Source organism: Ictalurus punctatus, chromosome 15 (genome assembly GCF_001660625.3).
Source record: "Ictalurus punctatus breed USDA103 chromosome 15, Coco_2.0, whole genome shotgun sequence".
NCBI lineage: Eukaryota > Metazoa > Chordata > Actinopteri > Siluriformes > Ictaluridae > Ictalurus > Ictalurus punctatus.
The window spans coordinates 23259690-23279944 of record NC_030430.2 but is presented as its reverse complement, the minus strand read 5'-3'; the positions used below and the strand labels follow the sequence as shown (position 1 = coordinate 23279944).

Genomic DNA, 20255 nt, shown 5'->3' with positions numbered 1-20255 from the left:
CTCAGCTGCTCAGCTGTATAAATGAGATAAATGTAAGCTGCTCTGGATAAGAGCGTCTGCCAAATGCCATGAATATAAACGTAGTAGTAACAGTAGTAGTAGTCATATCATTACAAAGATGAATAAATGAACAAATTAAAGACTGAATTCATCTCATAAGCCTGTTTGTTTATCTCCCTTCGTGTTTTCCCAGCACACTGGAAGGTGAGCAGCACTGACTGTGATGTTTCTGCTGGTTCCAGCCTCTTGGTCGTGTTGTTTCTGCAAATCCCACATGCAGATCCTCTTTCACTTTCATTTCCCGGAAGGTTCCTACACCAACAGCAACCTCTTTCGACTCTCTTTCAGCAGCGACTGCATCTGGGAGAAGATTTCACTTCATTTCTCTATACAGCAGATCCAGATCACCTCCTACAGCTCCATCGCTGAGCACTTCTTTAACTAGTTCTGAAAACAATGCGGTGTGCAGTTTGGTAAACACAAAATGACCAACAGCTCCACAGCGCCTAAACTCATCACGGTAAGAGCTCACACCCACCCACGCACACACACACACACACACACACACACACACACACACACAATGATCAACTATTAAGTCTTTTTCCACGCTGAGGGTTAGTTATTTGAGTTCTCAGACAGAAGATCTACATTCTACAGGAAATCCAGCCTCCATTTTATAAACCTGAGGATCCCATTATATTTGATCTTTCTTCATGACAGTCAATGTCCAAGTGATCACGCCTTATATTTGGTTCAGTCAGTAAAATATGCATGACTTATTACATACAGTCCTTAAATAACATCAGGTCTGGCGGAATAACTCCTTTATACAACTTGACCAAACGTAAAAGCGCAAAGCTGCGGTGCGCAAAGCAAAACAATCCCACAGTTTACTTTCACTTTTGTCCTGAAAGATTCTTTCACTTTACAAACTGCAAAAAGAGGCAGTAAATCACACTGCTTACAGGAAACCGGGCGATTTATATCTCCATATGTGTGTAAATGTGTGTGAACACACACACACACACACACACACACACACACACACACACACATATACATACACACACGCACACACATATATATATATATATATATACACACATATATACATATATATATATATATATATACATATATACATATATATATATATATATATACACATATATACATATATATATATATACATATATATATACATATATACATATATATATATACATATATATATATATATATATATATATATATATATATATATATATATATATATATATATATACACACATACATACATACATATATATATATATATATATATATATATATAGATAGATAGATAGATAGATATACACACACACATATGTGTATATGTATATATATATGCACACACACACACACACATCAGATATCAGATTAAATACAGGGAAATTAAGGGGTAAAAAAGAAAGAAAAAAGAGATATAGATTCTCACTTATTAATATATTTATTTAATAATGTGTCACACATATATATATATAATGTATCACGTATATAATATATATATATAAACACACATACTATATATATATATATATATATATATATATATATATATATATATATATATATATATATATATATATATATATGTGTGTGTGTGTGTGTGTGTGTGTGTGTGTGTGTGTGTGTGTATATATATATAGATATATATAGATATATATATAATCAGATTAAATACAGGGAAATTAAGGGGTAAAAAAAAGAGATACAGATTCTCACTTATTAATATATTTATTTAATAATGTGTTATATATATATATATATATATATATATATATATATATATATATATATATATATATATATATATATATATATATATATATATATATATATATAATTTTATTTTTTTATATAAATTAATACATTCAAAATGACCTGAACATCATGTCTTCAATAGACATATGATTTTCTTTATTTCTTCCTTCCTTTTTTTTTTCCTTTTTGAATGGAGTTTGCATGTTCTCCCCATGCTTCTATAGTTTCCTTCAGCTTCATCCCCCAGTCCAAACACATGCGTTGTAGTCTGACTGGCATTTACAAATTATTCGTAGTGTGTGAATGGGTGTACGATTGTGCCCTGCAGTGAATCGGCACCCTGTCGAGAGTGCCCCCTGCCTTGTGCCCCGAGTTCCCTGGGATAGGGATTCCCTGTGTAGGATTCAGAGAATGATATGATATGATATGATATGATATATGATATATGATAATAAAGAGGGGCATGATGGCCTCCATCCTGTGTGCGTGTGGAGTTTGCATGTTTGCATGCATGTTGAAAAAAAAATAAAGTAGAAAAATCTTTTTAAAAGTTATAAATCTACTGTTTAAATAAATGAATGAAAGAATAGCAATTCTGTATCATTTTTATTTATTTAGGACACAGGTGATGGTGAACCTGAACTCCAAACCACAAACCCCTCAACCTCCATGTTTCCTGAAACACCAGATGAACTCTGCAAACTTCCTGGAAGATTACGTAAGTCCTGAATTTACACTTCCTTTCTGTTCGTTATGATTGAAATGAATAAATATTCACTGTTTAAAAGCTAAAATATCTCATGCATTATGCATTTGCTTGCAGGTAAATAATTCCCATGCCTACATGTAAAATCCTAAGCTTTTATAAATATGTACTGGATGCATTACAACATGGATGAATTCAATAAATAATTATTATATGTATTTAATATAAATGAAATTTTAAATCAGTATTATTTTTACGTGTAGACTGCATTTGTACGAGTGTGACAAAAGACTTTTCTGTATTTACTTTCAGACAGTGTTTTATTCTACATTATTATTATTATTATTATTATCATTATTATCATTATTATCATTATTATTGTTGTTGTTGTTGTCCCGGATCATCTATTTTATAGAAACTAATTTAATATCTGAAAGAAATTCTCATTTATATAATAATAAAATGCTACAGAACAAAAAAAAATAAATCTTAAATAATGGTTTAAAAAAACATTAAAATCAGAAATGTATTATCATGATATATATATATATATATATATATAACACTAAAACTTCATCTACAGTATACGTTAAACATGTCAGATTGTGGCATTTAATATGTATTAAACATTTTATATTTATGATGTCATGCAACATATTACAGAAGTAAAAACTAATAGGGTGCATTAAAAGAGATAAATAATGCCTTATTACTTTAAAAAAAAAAAATAAATAAAAAAAACAGACTGTGTATTTGCGTTGTTCTATAACATGATAAAAATAAAAGAGAAAAACAGACATTAAACAAATAATTGATGCCTCATCATGTCCTAGTGTGTATAAAAGATTCAGGCTGTCTTTGTGTTATTATATAAAATGCATGACTTTAAACAAACCATACATGCCTCGTTATGTGATTGAGCATGTATGAAAGCTGAGGCATGATGTGCACGTGCGTTGTTGTTGTTTATCAGGTATTAATCCGTCCCTGTGGGATAAGGACGATGTTAATTTGTGGCTGCGGTGGGCTCAGCGGGAATACGCCCTGCGCCGTGCCGATCACGAGAAGTTTGAGATGAACGGCAAAGCACTGTGTCTCCTCACCAAGGAGGATTTCCGCCTGCGCTGTCCCAGTTCAGGTGAAATAACAAAAGGGGAAAAAAGACATCTACAAGCGTTTGTAGATCTGAAAGGGACCCATAAGGGGTCCAAAAATAGTCCTTATTAAGGTTTTAACCATATTCGTGAGCTAATAAACCTGTCGCTATCGGTTAATTTCCGCTCTATTAGGAACACCTGTACATCTACTCCAGTCAGCCAATCATGCTGCAGCAACATAACGCATAAAAGCATGCCGATACAGGTCAAGAGCTTCGGTCAGTGTTAACAACAAACACCAGAATGAGGAACAAATGTGATCTCAGTGACTTTACCCGTGGCACGGTTGTTAGTGCAGATGGGCCGAGTATTTCAGAAACTGCTGATCTCTTTGGAGCCGATCTCACCCACAACAGTCTTTAGAGGTTACACAGAATGGTGTGGAGAAAAAAAAACATCCAGTGAGCAGGTGGAAATGAGTTGAGGAGGTCAGAGGAGAATGGGCAGACGTGTTCGAGCTGACAGAAAGGATATGGTAACGCAAATAAGCACTCTTTACAAGCTGAAAAGCATCTCATAACGCACAAGAAGTCGAACCTTGAGGTGGATGAGTCACAACAGCAGAAGACCACATCGGGTTCCACTCCTGTCAGATAAGAACACAGTTACAGACTCACCAAAACTGGTCAGTTGAAGACTGGGGGAAAAAGACCTAACTTCAATAACTGTATGTGTACAGGTGTCCCTAATCAAGTGGTCGCTAAGTGTATGTTCCAGATAATGTAGTTAATTTTACATTCTAGTTCAGGTGGGCAAGTCATAAATTCATTAGGAAGCAGAATAGGCAAGTGAAACCTCCAGATTGTTGCCCAGTCCCATGTTTTTGGTTGCCTGGAAACCTGATTGAGATTCTAAAACAATCTAATAAAGTATAGCGAGTTAGTTAGCTAGTTAAGTGCATTAAAACAAACACAAACTAGTGTAGGGGAAAATTCACAACCGCAACAACAAAAAAAGTCAGCAAGTCACTGGCCAGTGTCTGGCTTTTCTGAATATTAATGTTGTTCTGCTCTAAAATTCTCAAGACATGGTTCAGGGATAATAAATCGCTCAGATTTTCATTTCGACTTCCAGGTGACGTCCTGTATGAGCTCCTACAGCACGTGAAGCAGCAGAGACGCTCTCACACACACGCAGCAAACAGCTCTCTCGGGACTGCAGGTGAGAACACACACTCAGCGCTTAGACAAGAGTTTCTGACACTTCATTCATTTCAGTTAGGTTTTTTTTCCCCACCAGAACAGTAGGGTGACCTTGGTTATTTGCAGTCTATAGCAAGCAGAAATAGGAGAAAAGAAAGAAGAAATGGCGCTGTACTGTATAAACAGATGGGCCGGTGTGTCTGTTTACAGCTACGAACAAATGCCTCAACGGATGGAAGCTTTAGTGCTCATTTATTATTATTATTATTATTATTATTATTATTATTAATATTCTACATTGTTAAATATTTCTATCGGCATAGAAGTGAGTCAAAATAACGTGCACTTCTGTTTTTCAGCCTTTACCCTGATTGTTCATTTCATGCTCCCTGCTGTCTGTTCACTTTACCTTTTATGGAGTTTTGTGGGCGTCGCTATATGCAGATGAGCTGTGTCGAGAACGTGTTTTGCACATTACAGGGGATCAAAATATGCGAGCGGGCAGGAAGAAAATCCGAAACGTTCAGAACTCTGGTGATGAATTTTAGTTTGTGTTGACTTGCGCAAACATTCGCACACAATTTTACTGATTGATCTCCTGTGATTTTCACACACACAACATTCTCTAGAGTTTACTGTAAAAAAAAAAAAAAAAAAAAAACATCCAGTGAGCTGCAGTTCTGTGGACGGAAACGCCTTGTTGATGAGAGAGGGTCAACGGAGAACGGTCAGACTGGTTCGAGCTGACAGAAAAGCTACAGTGACACTGATAACCGCTCTGTGCTGAGCGGAAAAGCATCTCAAAATGCACAAAACGTCGAACCTTGAGGCGGATGGGCTACGACAGGAGAAGACCACGTCGGGATCCACTGCTGTCAGCCAGGAACAGAAAGCTGAGGCTGCAGTGGGTGCAGGAACACAGATGGTAGGGTCAGAATTTAGCACATGGATCCATGGACCCATCATGACCCAAACAGTCCAGGCTGGTGGAGGCGGTGTAATGGTGTGGGGAATGTTTTTACTTGGCACACTTTGGTCCTGTTAATACCAATCAATCAATCATCGCTTGAAATCCACAGCGTATTTGAGTATTGTTCCTGACCATGTGCATCCCTTCACGACCACAATTTACCATCGTCTAATGGCTACTTCCAGCATGATAATGCACCACGTCACAAAGCAAAAGTCGTCTCTAACTGGTTTCATAAACACGACGATGAGTCCAATGTTCTTGAGTGCAGTGATCTTCCCATTGATCGAATCTGAAGCCGATAGGACGCCATCGGGATGTGGTAGAACAGGAGATTCGGAGCATGAAAGTGCACCTGAAGAATCTGGAATCCAGGAATTGCGTGATGCAGTCATGTCAACATGGACCCGGATCTCAAAGGAATGTTTCCAACATCTTGTGGAATCCATGCCATGAAGAATTGAGGCTTTTTGAGGTTTCGAGAGCAAAGTGGGGACCTACCGGATACTCGTATTAGTGCACCTAAAAAAGTGCTCAGTGACACTACAGATATCATCAAACTTCCTAAACTGGTCTTGGCTTTCTGCAAAGGTCATGTTAAGTATACACGGAGCCAGCTTGACACATAGCAAAAAACGGCCGCCGGCTATAAATAACAGTGTGTTCATGCTAGCGAGTGACAAAATGACATTTTCTTGGAGCCTCAATTTCAGAAACAGTGGAAAGAGACAAATGCATTGAAAATTTCTCAGTTCGTTGCAAATTAGGTATGCCGTGGTAAAGCGACAAACCCAAACGATTCAAAACTCAAATGATTCCTCGGACCAATCCTGTAGTGTGAGTGGCTGGAGGTTTCTTCAGTTCCCCACTCACAGCTTTAGTTCCTACCTACAATTAGTTCCCATTTACTGTCTGACATTCAAAAATAGCAGAAACCCCCGTAAGACTGGTTTCGTCCTATACGATCATGTACAACTTCTCATTATGAAATAAAATAAAGTTTGGAAGGAAGTAACACTAAGGACGGGTATCGTTAAGGTTTTAACGGTGTTACTACTCTTACCGATACCGCTTATCGATCCGGTACTTTAACGGTATTCTTATCGGTACTTTGTGTTGTGGTTTTGTTTGTTTTTTTAATGTAAAATAAATCAATCAATCATTTAAAAAAAAAAAAAAACGGTAGAAAATACGTCGAACGCGTAATGAAATCGTTTCACCCGAATGAAATCAACATCGTTTCTACGTAAACGTAAGCGCACCGATTAGGTGCGATTTTACATTGATTTAAAAAAAAAAAAAAAAAAAAAAAACGGCGTGAACGAGGTTGATTCAACATGACTTCAACGAGCAGAAAGATGTCGGATCGATGTCGGAGATGAACATCGTTTCGATGCCGCGAGAGACCTCGATTACGCGACGATTAGCCGTCGTTGTTATTTGCGAAGGCTGCTAGCGTACACACGTGACGTAGATGGGGCAAACGGACACGAGCTAGCTAGGCAGTCGAAAACGTTGCAGTTCTCTCTCTGCACATTTCGAAAGACGCGTCGACAGACTGCACGTGTTTCCGCCCTTACAAGCGAAACTCTCTCCTCTCCGCCATCGTCACTCTGTGTATTAAGCGCGAGCTTCTGTGTTGTGCGAGTGCTCGCTGTTGCGTGTGATAGACAGCCTCCGCACACAGGAAATCTCACTTCTGGATTAACGAAAATGCACACGAAGGTCTTCATATTAACGCGAACGATGAATAGTTATTCAGCAATAATAAATAGGAAATATATTCTCGTCATTTCCGCAGAACCGAAAGTTCTGCTTTTCCCAGGGCGCTACACAAAAGTCCTAGCATTCATGAGGGTCCTAATCAGTTCACGACTCCGACCCTAATCAGTATGTGCGATACACGGCGACATTTTCCATCAGGCCCGAGCGCCTCCTCGAGCACAAAGAGTCACAGCGAAAACGCACAGAAATCCGACTCAGGGTCTCTGTCCGTGTCAGTAATATTCACACCATGAAGCGTTTCTGTAACCGAGTCGAGACAAGTCCACAGCAGTGAGTCATGCCTAGATCGAGAATCTGCTCAGCTACACAAATCAGATCTTAAAACAACGTTCTGTGATAACAATGTTAACGTTAGCAATACAGTAGGTATGACAGAAAGGCCTATAAACCTCACGCTGCAAAAAATGACGCCTTAGCGAGTTAAAATATCTTGAACATATTCAGATTTATAAAGTACCTCCTATTAGAAGATTACATTAAACCACATATACAGTGTGATTTATTAAAAAAAACTAGACATTTTTACTGATAAAGCTTAGATAGACTTGTTCTCTTAAGCCCATCCAGAATTCTGAGACTTTGCGTCAGCAGAAACGGACGCAAAGTCACGCAAACGCCGCAATAATCGAAGGAGCGTGGAATTTTTCGGAATTATTTCCACAGATTTTCACACAGATTTGGGCCAAGACGCTTCCTGTGACATCATCCCAACACCTCTTCGGCCACTTTTAGGACTTTTTGGTCATATTTATTCGGAGATCTACACTGTAAAACCGGATCAGTTCATTTAACTCAAAAAAACTTGAGGAAACTGATTAGCTCAAAATTTTCAAGTTGATCAATCAATTTCTTCAAGCCAGCTGCACTTAAATATAACAAAAATTGAACTCAAACTTGTTATATTTAAGTGTATTTGGCTTAAAGAAATTAGATTTATCAACTTGAAAATTTTGAGCTAATCAGTTTCCTCAAGTTTTTTGACTTTTAAGCACGAAAGCACCAAAACTCAACAAGTTGCATCGCAAATTTAGAAGAAATTTTAAAAAAGAGAGAAAAAAAAATCTGCAGCAAAATCAATCGTTTTTGGCCGCAACGACCACAAAAAAAAACCTCAATGGAATCCTGCATAGACTGTCTATTGGCTAGATAATTTAGCTAGTTTTAAGCATTTATTTCTAAAAAAAAAAAAAAGCTCATTTAAAGCTTGAAATTAGTATTAATGTCTAGAAATTTGTTAAATAGTCTCCATATGTGGGTTATTGTAACCTTATAACAGGAAATACTACATACATTTGATTATATATCATGGCTCAGGAGTTTACTCCGGGTATTTCATGAATGAGACTGAAAGTTGATTCTTTTTGTGTCGTCACGTTGGAAGGAGATTACTGGGCAACAACCTGTATGTAAAAAAAGTTATTACTATTTTTTTTTTTCCCCGTTGAACCGTGCACTAATTAAACATTAAAACGCAGCGGTTGAATGCTCGAATATGATTGGTCAGAAGGTGTGCGTTATTTTCCGTATAGCAGCACAGGTAATCCCGGCTGTAACACGAACCATAGGTTAATATCAATGCGCTCGCTCTAATGCGCTATTGTTTCTATAGTAACAGCTCAAACACAGGGACTTGTACGACAGACGCTCCACGTAATCCAAGACTAATAATAAACTAATTTAAAAACAGGGTGTTGTTTAACAAAGAAACTCTCATCATCGTCGATGTGGTAAAGTTTGTTTTTTTGGTAGAAGGTGTTTATTTACGGAAGGAGTCTCGGTTGTATGTGCTCTCAGTCTGGGTTATGCTTTTCGTTTTCAGCATTTTCTCAGTAAAATGACAGGCTGCACTTTGTGTGTGTATGTGTGTGTGGGGGGGGATGGGGGGACGACGGTGAGTGAGAGATATTGATCAGATGGAGCGAAAGAGAGAGTAAGTGAACATGAACTAACTTGTCCCTCGGATGTGTCACAACGTTAAATCTAACTTTAAACCGCTCAAACATGCGGCGTATCATTCAGTAATAAATGAAACATTGTAACCGTTGGCGAATTTCTGTAGTATCAGCAGAATAACACACTCCAGACAGCGCTATTATACAACAACTATGCACTTTTTTTGTAGAACACACAGTGCTATTATATAAAAAAATAATGCACACTAAGAAATGTCAATTTGATGTATTAATTTAAAAAAAAAAAAAAAAAAAAAAAGAAAGGAAAAAAAACAGGAAAGAGATATGGAGAACGCAGCAATGCAACTTGTTTCCATACTAAACTATATTTAAAATGCATTATTTTCTCAAAATGTTAGTTTCTACATTCAGGGTGGTGGGCTGTTATAGGAAAGTAATCAACAACGGGGCGACGTGACGCACCGTGGCTCCACGCAGTGCTACCGTTTCCATTCCACTGTTTCCAAAGCTGATCATTTTCCAATAACAGCATGTTCAGCAGCGTGCTATTCCTCATATACAGTTTTATTTGAACGACAGTCTTGTGTTGAATTAATTATTATTCAGGAAGTTTCCATCCGAAACTGCTACTCAAATGGATTCTTTCATTCACATGGCAACACATTTTCATACCCAACTTACATAAAAGAAAGGTTCATTCTTTGAGAGTCTCATGTAGGTGGAGACTGCTACTGTTTGTTTGGGTTTTTTTTGGTTATATTTCCTGGTTACACCGATGCCAGAATGGAGATGAACACCTGCACCGACCTGCAGCACTCGTTCTGCAGAAAGGAAATAAATGTCTTTGCCTCTTCCTTTTGTGCAAGTGAACAAAAGAAGCGTAACCTGATGAATTGGTTGCTTTTATTCTCCCGTGCACTTTTAGATACAGGTAGAGTCAGATCGCTTCGGAGTATCCGAAGGTGTGGTTACGTCCAACAAAATTTGGAGCTGTGTTGTGCTGAAAATGAACCCGGATGGCTTTTTTGCACTCTGCAATAAAAATCACACGAGACTCTGCAGCAGCATCTGAGCCAAGATACTAAAAATGTTTAACTAAGTAATACTCATAAAAGTTAGTTAGTGTCAGACACGGTCAAGTCAAGTGGTTTTCATTTTCAGTGTATAGCTTGTATACATCATGTTTCTTCAGGACCATGGTGCAACATGGGACGGTATGCAAAAATACATAAAGTGCACTAGACAACAGTGTGAGATGAGTGCAGGACAATAAATACACAGAAAGGAATTATAGATACACGGGACGATTGGTCCTGTCCAAAAGTCCAAGTCCAAAAGGCAGAAAGAGTTTTAGACAGACAGACAGACAGACAGACAGACAGACAGACAGAGTCAGACACAAATTCATTTTCATTTCAGGCCTTTATACTAAATATTGAGATGATATTTTATCGTCTTTTTAGCTTATTTTATCTTACTTCCAGAATAATGTCAAACCATGAAAAGAAAGTAAAGAAAACAAACAAATAAATAATCATACATAGCACGTTTTTAGTTACACTATAAGGATAAAATAACAGCAGAAGAAATACTATTATTTCAATAATTTTATCAACCTCATTCTGTATCAACCCAATCCAAATGTAAGGTCGCAAATAAATAAATAAATAAACAAAAATGAAGAAGCTACTTTCTAGCTATACTACTTGGATAAAAGAATATAGAAAGTATTGTTCTTTCATTTAAAAAAAAAGTCATTCGTATAAACAATGAAAAAATATCTAAAGTCAAACAATCAAACAGACAATCATATGTTGGACATTTTGTGTTTTTTATTATTTGGATAAACCAACTAAGCAAAAAAGTACTATTATTTCATTAAAAATATACTCAGTAACAAACAAATAGGAAGTAAACAGCAAAACATGTACAGTCCAATACGTAAAGTATTGGAACAGCAAGGCCAAATCAAAGACATTTGGGTTTGAGATCAAAATATGAATGAGACAACAGACCAGAATTTCAGCTTTCTTTTCCTCATATTTACATCTGGATGTGTTAAACAGTTTAGAAAATGGCACCTTTTGGTCTCAAGTGATCGAAACATTTTGGAAAATGTGACTGACGGGTGCTTCCCTGTTAAATCGTTTAAATAATGAATCGCTCTGAATGTCTACTCTTGGTTTGAGCCCTAGGTTTCACCTGTGAAGACTGAATTTGTTCTTAAAAAGGATAAGCCAACATGAAGACCAGAGAGCTGTCTATGGGAGAAAAGCAAGCCACTTTGAAGCTGAGAAAAGAGGGGAAATCTATCAGAGCCATTGCACAAGCATTGGGCATAGCCAATACAACAATTTGGAATGTCTTGAAAAAGAAAGAAACTAGTGGGGTACTAACAAACAGACATGGAACGGGTCGGCCAAGGGACACAACAGCAGTTGATGACAGAAACATTGTGAGAGCTGTGGGAAAAAAAAAAAACCAAAAACAACAGTTAATGACATCACCAACAACCTCCAAAGGGCAAAGGTATCAAAATTCACCATTCGAAGAAGACTTTGAGAACATAAATTGCGGCCACACCACAAGATGCAAGACCACTCATCAGCCGTAAGAATCAGAAAGCCAGATTGGAATTCACAAAGAAATACAGAGATGTGCCACAAAAGTTCTGGAACCAAGATTAACCTGTATAAAGTGATGGAAAGGCCAAAGTGTAGAGAAAGAAAGGATCTGCTCATGATCCAAAACATACAAGCTCATCTGTGAAACATGATGGAGGTAGTGTCATGGCGTGGGCTTGCATGGCTGCTTCTGGAACATTCTCACTGATCCGTATTGATGATGGAACTCATGATGGTAGCAGCAGAATGAATTCAGAAGTTTACAGGAACATTTTCTCTGCAAATTTACCGAGAAATGCATCCAAATGAATCTGCTGTTAATCATGCTGCAAGACATTGATCCAAAACACACTGACAACTCAACACAGGACTTCATCAGGGGGGAAAAGTGGAAGATTTTAGACTGGCCAAGTCAATCACCAGATCTTAACCCAATTGAGCAGCACTTCACCTCCTGAACAGGAGACTGAATGGGGAAACCCCCCGAAACAAACAACAACTGAAAGAGGCTGCAGTAAAAGCCTGGAAAACCATCACAACAGAAGAAACCAACAATTTGGTGATGTCAGTGAGTCGCAGGCTTGATGCAGCTATTGCAAGCAAGAGATATGCAATCAGATATTAAGTGTTATTTACTTCTAGATTGATCTGTTCCAATACTTTTGCTCACCTGGAAAAATGGGATCGAAAAGGTTGTATTTTTTATGTTGTTTATGTACATACCAGGAAATAAAAGCTGAGATCCTAAACTCTCATCTCATATCCATCCTTTGATCTCAAACCCAAATGTCTTTGTTGTACAGCACGACAAATGATTTGGCCTTGCCGTTCCAATAGTTTTGGAAGGGACTGTATAACATATGTCAATTTTCTGGCTATACAATTTCAATGAGACACAAATAAATAAAACTGAGGGGGGAAAAATGAGGGGGAAATAAAACAAACGTTTCTTCTATTGTATTTATTGAACTTTTTATTTATTATTTTTCTCCAGTTGAATGGAATGAATTCTATTTTTTTCATATTTTATATTTTTTAATATTTAAGAATGATGGTATTGTGTTGGTTATTTCTGGCAGTGCTCTCAGACTTTCAGACCTTTGTGGTTATTAGCAGTTACTTATTCTATCTCATGCTTACTCATTGCAGGTCTCTGCAGCTCAACTAACAGATCTGTGCCTGTGTGTCCAGTGAATCCACACTCACGAACCCTAACAACACCGGCTCCAGAAATGAGAGAAAACTCACAAGATCAGCACTCCAGCCTTCCACAAGCACACACAGGTCAGAAACCAAAATATTCAACACATTTCAGCTTCTACATCTTAAATACGTCTGATATTACAGTCTTTTGTCACTATAAGTATGTTGAGATTTTCAGTGTTATGTGTTGCTTGAAAGTTTGATATATATATATATATATATATATATATATATATATATATATATATATATATATATATATATATATATAATTCTCTATATATTTGCATAAATATGACTTGAAACATCATCAGATTTTCACACAAGTCCTAAAAGTAGACAAAGAGAACCCCATTAGTTCATATAACGAAACCCACCAACATCCCAGAGTTGAAGCTGTTCTGTACTGAGGAACGAGTTAAAATTCCTGCAAGCCGATGCGCAAGACTGATCAACAGTTACCGCAGACTTTTAGCAAAGCTTCACATACTTTTGCTACTCACAGATATGTAATATTGGATCATTTTCCTCAATAAGTAAGTGACCGAGTGTAATATTTTTGTCTCATTTGTTTAATTAGGTTCTCTTTATCTACTGTTAGGACTTCTGATGATGTTTTACGTGATATTCATTCGGAAATCTAGAAAACTCTAAAGGGTTCACAAACTTTCAAGCACCACTGATTTTTACACTGCTGGAGTAACACTGTGGTGAAGCTCCAGGGAATACTTTCCCGAAGAGTCAATCGCGTGAATACGAAAATAATAATATGCACAGCGTTTCACTGACAGAATGTCATCTAATCTGAAAAAAATAATATGGACAAGCTTGTACTCTAGTGCATTCAATCACTATTTTCTTTTCCCTGAATCGTTTAGATACGCCATGTGTTTCTGAAGAAGGGAAACCACAGCCGTCTCCAGTCGTGGCTGCCCATCCTCACATCTTCTGGAGTACAGAAGAACCGCTCAACCTGTCCTACAGAACAAACTCACTCGGGATCAAAACACCAAACACTGAAGCCAATGGGAAAATTGCAGGTAGCTGGATGAAAACACTTTCGTCCAAGACTCTTTAAAAGCCCTGGGATTTAAAACTTTGTGCCAGATGTTTCTTAGAACTTGTCATGAATTCCTCAAATTAAACTGGATCAGCCAATCACAACTCTGATCATATGGCATCAACACTAACCTTTCTTTTTACTTCTTAGTCTTGACCTACTGCTTAGTATAAAATACTGGTCAAGTACACAATATAATACCCAACAACATTTTCTTGAGTTCAGTTCAATTAAGCTAGCCACTTACCTTTTAGCATCTCTAACCTATCTAGTAGTAGCTATCTGCCCATTAGTAGCTAGATACGTTTGCTAATAAGCTAGTTCGTGTTAGCTAAACTACTATATTGTGTATTTAAAAACCAGGGCCAATAAATTAGCTACACAATTTACTCCTCTAACAAAGCGGAGAAACTAGCTAACGTTTGGTAAACTACATAGCCAGTAGTTACAGTTATAAGGTAAAGGTATACTGCTTAGCATATAATACTGGTCATAATTGCACAATATAATACCCAACAACATTTTCTTGAGTTCAGTTCAATTAAGCTAGCCACTTACCTTTTAGCATATCTAACCTATCTAGTAGTAGCTATCTGCCCATTAGTAGCTAGATACGTTTGCTAATATGCTAGTTCGTGTTAGCTAAACTACTATATTGTGTATTTAAAAACCAGAGCCAGTAAATTAGCTGCAATTACACACGTTATTCCCCCAGCAAAGCGGACAAACTAGCTAATGTTTGGCAAACTACATAGCCAGTAGTTACATTAGTAGCCATAACAGAGAAAGGCTTGTGTTAGCAACAAAAGGTTAGTACATGATAGATTTTAGTACAACCTAGCAGATGTGATATTAGTCATTTTAAAACTCTTGTTTTTAAAACATTATGCTGCTTAGCAACCAAAGCTCACAGATTACATTGTGTGATGGAGGAAATGTTTAATGTAAACTGTAACGCACGCACACGCACACACACACACACACACACACACACACACACACACACACACACACACACCTTATTGCTTTATCTTTTATCTTTAGCTTGTATCCAGCAGCCAAAGCACAGTATTGTACTACTGTTTAAATATTATTGTCTCCCCATTCTCCAACACTCCAGATTGCAGATTATTATGGGATTACGTGTACCAACTGCTGTTGGACACCAGATACGAAGCATACATTAGGTGGGAGGATCGGGACTCCTTGATCTTCAGAGTGGTGGACCCGAATGGACTCGCTCGCCTCTGGGGGAACCATAAAGTGAGTGCACAAGTGACCTAAAACACTTTAGAGCTTCACTTCTTGTTTTGGGCAAACATACATTTTCAAATAATAAATAATGTAACGGAATTGCCAATTCACAGCTCCAGGCTCCCCGTTCAAACTTGAGCTTTAATTACTGACTGTGCAGAGTTCTGTATAGTTGCACCATGTCCATATGAGTTTTCTCTAGGTTCTCTGGTTTCCCTTCCATCTCCCAAAAACATGTCAGTGGGTGGATTAGGTACGCTAAATTGCCCCTAGATGGAAATGCGCATGGTGACCAGCAGCAGACTGGCTATCTCACGCCAATTGTTCTGAGGATAGGCTCGCTGACCAGGAAAAAGCACTAACCAAAAATGAACGAAACTATGGTTTTTCATGACGTGTACCGGATATGAAGCAGTTTGTTCACTTCAGTGGAGGAGCACATGGCACATGATAAAGGGATTCGCTTCAGGAAGCAGTTTCATGGCAAATTCACTTTGGTCCATGTTTCCAAGATTAGTGAATCCACTCATTTTGGAAGTTTAGGCCAATATAAAACAAGTACAAGGCTGAGGTCATGTCTTTCTAGAACACTTAATATAGAGGAATCGTTTATTAGTACACTTCGACATTTGACAACTTTCTTCAAATTATATGAAACTCTGATTGTAGTGTTAGTCTCACATTAGCTCCGTTGTAGATATGGATTAGCAACATCTTGGATTGTACATAACTGAAGAATATTTGAGAGGCAGTTACAAACTATAAGACATAGTCAGAAGAAGCAGGTCGGTCAATCTCTCAGGAAAATGCTGACTCATTAATTACAAAAACTAGCAGTTCAAAAACTAGCAAACATCAATGGAAAACATCATAAAAGACGGAAAACATCATAAAATAAAAAAGTCTCGCACAAGTAAACACCACGACGTTCAAAAATGTCTCATTTTAGGAGATGCCATTGGTGCAACACACACTGAAGCAAAATCACTCTAGTACCAAAGCAATACCAATACCATATGTCCTTCCCTGAACCTGTACAATACAACATCATGAGTATCATCATTCAAACCTATTTTAATATTACAAAACAACATACATCTAAACAAATCAGTATTAAAAACTGCAATTTCCCTAAATAGTTCTTTCACCAGGCTACTATAGTGTACTTGTATTACTGGCAGAAATACATCTATATCATATTCCCATCATAATACAAGTGAACAAATGTATATATTTTTATATTACACATGTTTACAGTATCCTTATACAACCAAAAAAAGGCATGCTAGAATAACAAACTATATTAATCACGTTTTTGTTTTTTAAATCCAGTTCCCTTACCTACATAATTAACTCAGACTTAATAACTTTAACACCACTAACATGCTGCTGCAGAAACCCTGGAGACCACTACATTGAGAAGAACCCTCAGTGACGGTAGACACAGTCGTTTCACTCAAAGCATGATGGGAAAACAACTTCCTCAATCATTATCCAGTGCCTCCACTTCCAGAGCTCCCCCTTGTGGAGCATCTTTAACTTAACCGATGGTCAATCTTTCAACGCATCAGCCAAATCGTATAGGGTTAAAACATCTAGTTATTTTGGAGCAAGCAAATCTTTTAACAATATTGAGTTTGCAAATACATTTTTAAAAAATGAAAATGAAATTTTGTTTTTATTCATCGTAGATCCGTACTTGAGAATTGGGTGGAGATGTTTAGTTTTAGCGAAAAATGTATTTAAAAACATGATGGACAGCTTGTTTTAATCTGTGACATGAGATCGATGGACATAAGCAGTTAGTTAATTAGTTGATCCAAAAAAAAATGATTGACAGACCTCTGTCTTATGCCCACTATAGTCTCCGAGATGCAGCATTACCCTTACCTTAGATCATGAAACTCAGATGATGGCTCCACAGATTAGATTTGTTGTACATACTCACTAAACACGACAAATATCCACATCATTACGACATACAGTAAGACACCAGTGCAGTGTGAGAACGGTGATCACAGAGAGGGTCTACACTTTGTTCAGACTTCAACTAAGAACTTCTTTGATTTTGTGCATTTCAGAACCGGACCAACATGACCTACGAGAAAATGTCTCGAGCACTGCGGCATTATTATAAACTCAACATCATCAAAAAAGAGTCGGGGCAGAGACTCCTTTTCAGGTGAGCGAAAACTTGCTGTCGGTTTCTAAAATTCATATATACCGTATATACCCCGGGGTCGAAAAAGACCGAGACCACATTGATTTTTTTTCTTTTCTATTTAATTAAAGCAATGTTTCCAGGTTTAAATTTAAACATTAAACGTGATATCAAACATTTGATCTCAGATTTTAGTTGAGTCTTCTGTTGAAGCACATGTTCAGGTGATACTCTGATCAATTTAATCTAACACGGATTACTAGATTGTATGCAAACATTTTAAATCCATGCCAGATCAAGTGCATGATGACGTTAGAGCAAAATAAAATAAAATAATATTGAGAAGTTGAATTTCTTTCATTGTAATAATGGACATTTTGTTTTCATTTCAGAAATTAGATATTAGTGTTATTTGTATGCAAATCGGACGTTGATCCGAAAGATCGCTTTGATTTCACGCTCATTCAGCCTTTCTTCTTTCGTCATTTTTCCTTCCGTTTGGTAGATTTCTGAAAACCCCGGACGAGATTATTCAGAGCAGGTCTGATCGTTCGGACCCCCCCGAGTCTCCTGATAGCCCCGCCTCTCCTGCTTACAAAGAGGGAACGCTGGAAGTGTCGCCCTCGTCAACCCCAGACCCTTCCAGTCCTGAATCTCTCCACATACTCAGTGTGTCCCCACTGCCATGATCACTGAAATACCCCAGTCTTTATCACAAAATATCTCCATCTCCAACAAAATATCTCCAACGGTTCAATTCCCAAACCACACCTGACGTTTGACGTGTGAAATGAAATGAACTGTGAAACTATACCCTTTGTTCTCTTGGAAGTATTCAATTCATACATTATGATCTTTTGGTTCAGGTTACATTTTAATTCTGTTTTCTTTATTAATGTAATTACTGTAATTATGAACACTTCTTACATGGAATAATTATTAATAATTAAGGTGCGGAAATATTCAAAATAATTTATATTTGATTGTACAGTAAAAAAAAAAAGACTCGCAGAAATAAAAGATTTTTAAAATACATGGATTAGTATCAGATTTTGAGATAAAATAAATAAATAAAAAAAACAACCAACACTTCCTGTATTTGCATACAGCACTATATATTTTATTAGATTATAGCAGCCAGGGTAAGAGACATTTTCAAAGCATGGCACTTGTTTGTGACCACTGGAACGAGCGGATCAGTAATGTGATGGAGTCCAGACTACTGAGAAACAAACTAAATGACACCTGTGGTATAAACTCGGAAAGGCTTTGAACATGAACTCTCGTATTCACTGTTAAGCATGGGGAAATAAAAATGAACTAGTGTTTATTGTAAACGGGTGGAGGGTAAAAGAGAGTGGGAGGAGAGTAGTCTGAATTGGGTTCTGGAAATCAGCTCCAGCTCACACATTGAACTCTGTTGCCAGCCATGAGCATTTCCAAGCCAGTGATGTCATATCCATCAGGAGAACTACTTTACAGAACTGACTGACTTCTTTTATGAAGACACACCACTCAAGCCCAATGTTTCTGTGTACTCACTCACCTGGATCAGGTGATGCCCTGCAAGGACAGTGATTGGCTCCTGTCTCAGACCTTCCCCAAGGTTCTAGAGAGAGTGAATAACACTCAGCTTGTGACCTCTGCAGTGAGCTTCCTCCTACCCGTGCTGAGAAGTCGCAACAGGAGCTTAAATCCCAGCACAGAAGATCTAGCACACTCAGTCATGGTTAGTTTCACCTTTACCAAATAAACACTGAGAGAACATCAATGACAAATTTGACAATTTCAATAACTCCAGAGCTTTGTGAAGCCCATATGATGGTCACATATTTGTTAGTAGTTTGGCAAATCCAATAAAATCTTTCAAATCTGCGGTTGTGGGTGTGGTTTATGATAATGAGTTGGCTGCATGTGTATTTTCCTCCTGTGTCTGACCTGGGAGCCAATTTTTTTCCCAATTAATCCAGTTGGAGAACATCCTGGTTGCATTCTCAAGAAAAATGGAAGTATACCAACTGAAATGAATGGATTTGAAGTCTAGCAAGAAGGCACAAGAACATCAAGTTATGTAAATGTGTGTATATTTAGAAGTATTTAAGACCATGCGTTTGCGGGAACCCTAGTGGTAGAAAAGTGTAATTGCGCATTAAAGTATTATGAGGCGCTCCCATTATTGTCCATCATGTCTGCATAACTGACAGTAATAACTGACTGTGCTGCTCACAGCATGGTGTAGACAGGTGACACAGATAAAATGTAGAGTAAAATCTTATAAAAGACACATCTACATATGGACTGGGATGATGCCTTGCTCAAAGAATCAGCATTCGATGAGTTTAAAAGTCCAACCGGGGAAACCCATCAATTCTTATTAAGGGTTGTAACCGAATATGAATACACCATACCTGTTTAAACAGATAATGTGTTCTGAACAGATTTTTTAGTGGAGTGCTTCAGTAACCTTGCCTAAA

At 37.4% G+C, this 20255-nt stretch overlaps 1 protein-coding gene across 2 annotated transcripts; it reads left to right on the top strand.

The window, feature by feature from the left end:
* Window positions 1–281: 281 nt before the first annotated feature.
* Window positions 282–19656, top strand: etv7 (ETS variant transcription factor 7). 2 transcript variants are annotated; one of them, XM_017488052.3, is made up of 9 exons: window positions 282–520; window positions 2425–2524; window positions 3486–3650; window positions 4744–4830; window positions 13295–13387; window positions 14185–14346; window positions 15487–15629; window positions 17702–17802; window positions 18287–19656. In XM_017488052.3, the coding sequence occupies exons 1-9, from the start codon at window positions 485–487 to the stop codon at window positions 18468–18470; spliced, it is 1071 nt and encodes a 356-aa protein (XP_017343541.1). In that variant the 5' UTR covers window positions 282–484; the 3' UTR covers window positions 18471–19656. The 2 variants fall into 2 exon arrangements, with proteins under 2 accessions (XP_017343541.1, XP_017343540.1); XM_017488051.3 differs by having other exon boundaries at window positions 283–520; window positions 13253–13387.
* The last annotated feature ends 599 nt before the right edge of the window (window positions 19657–20255 follow it).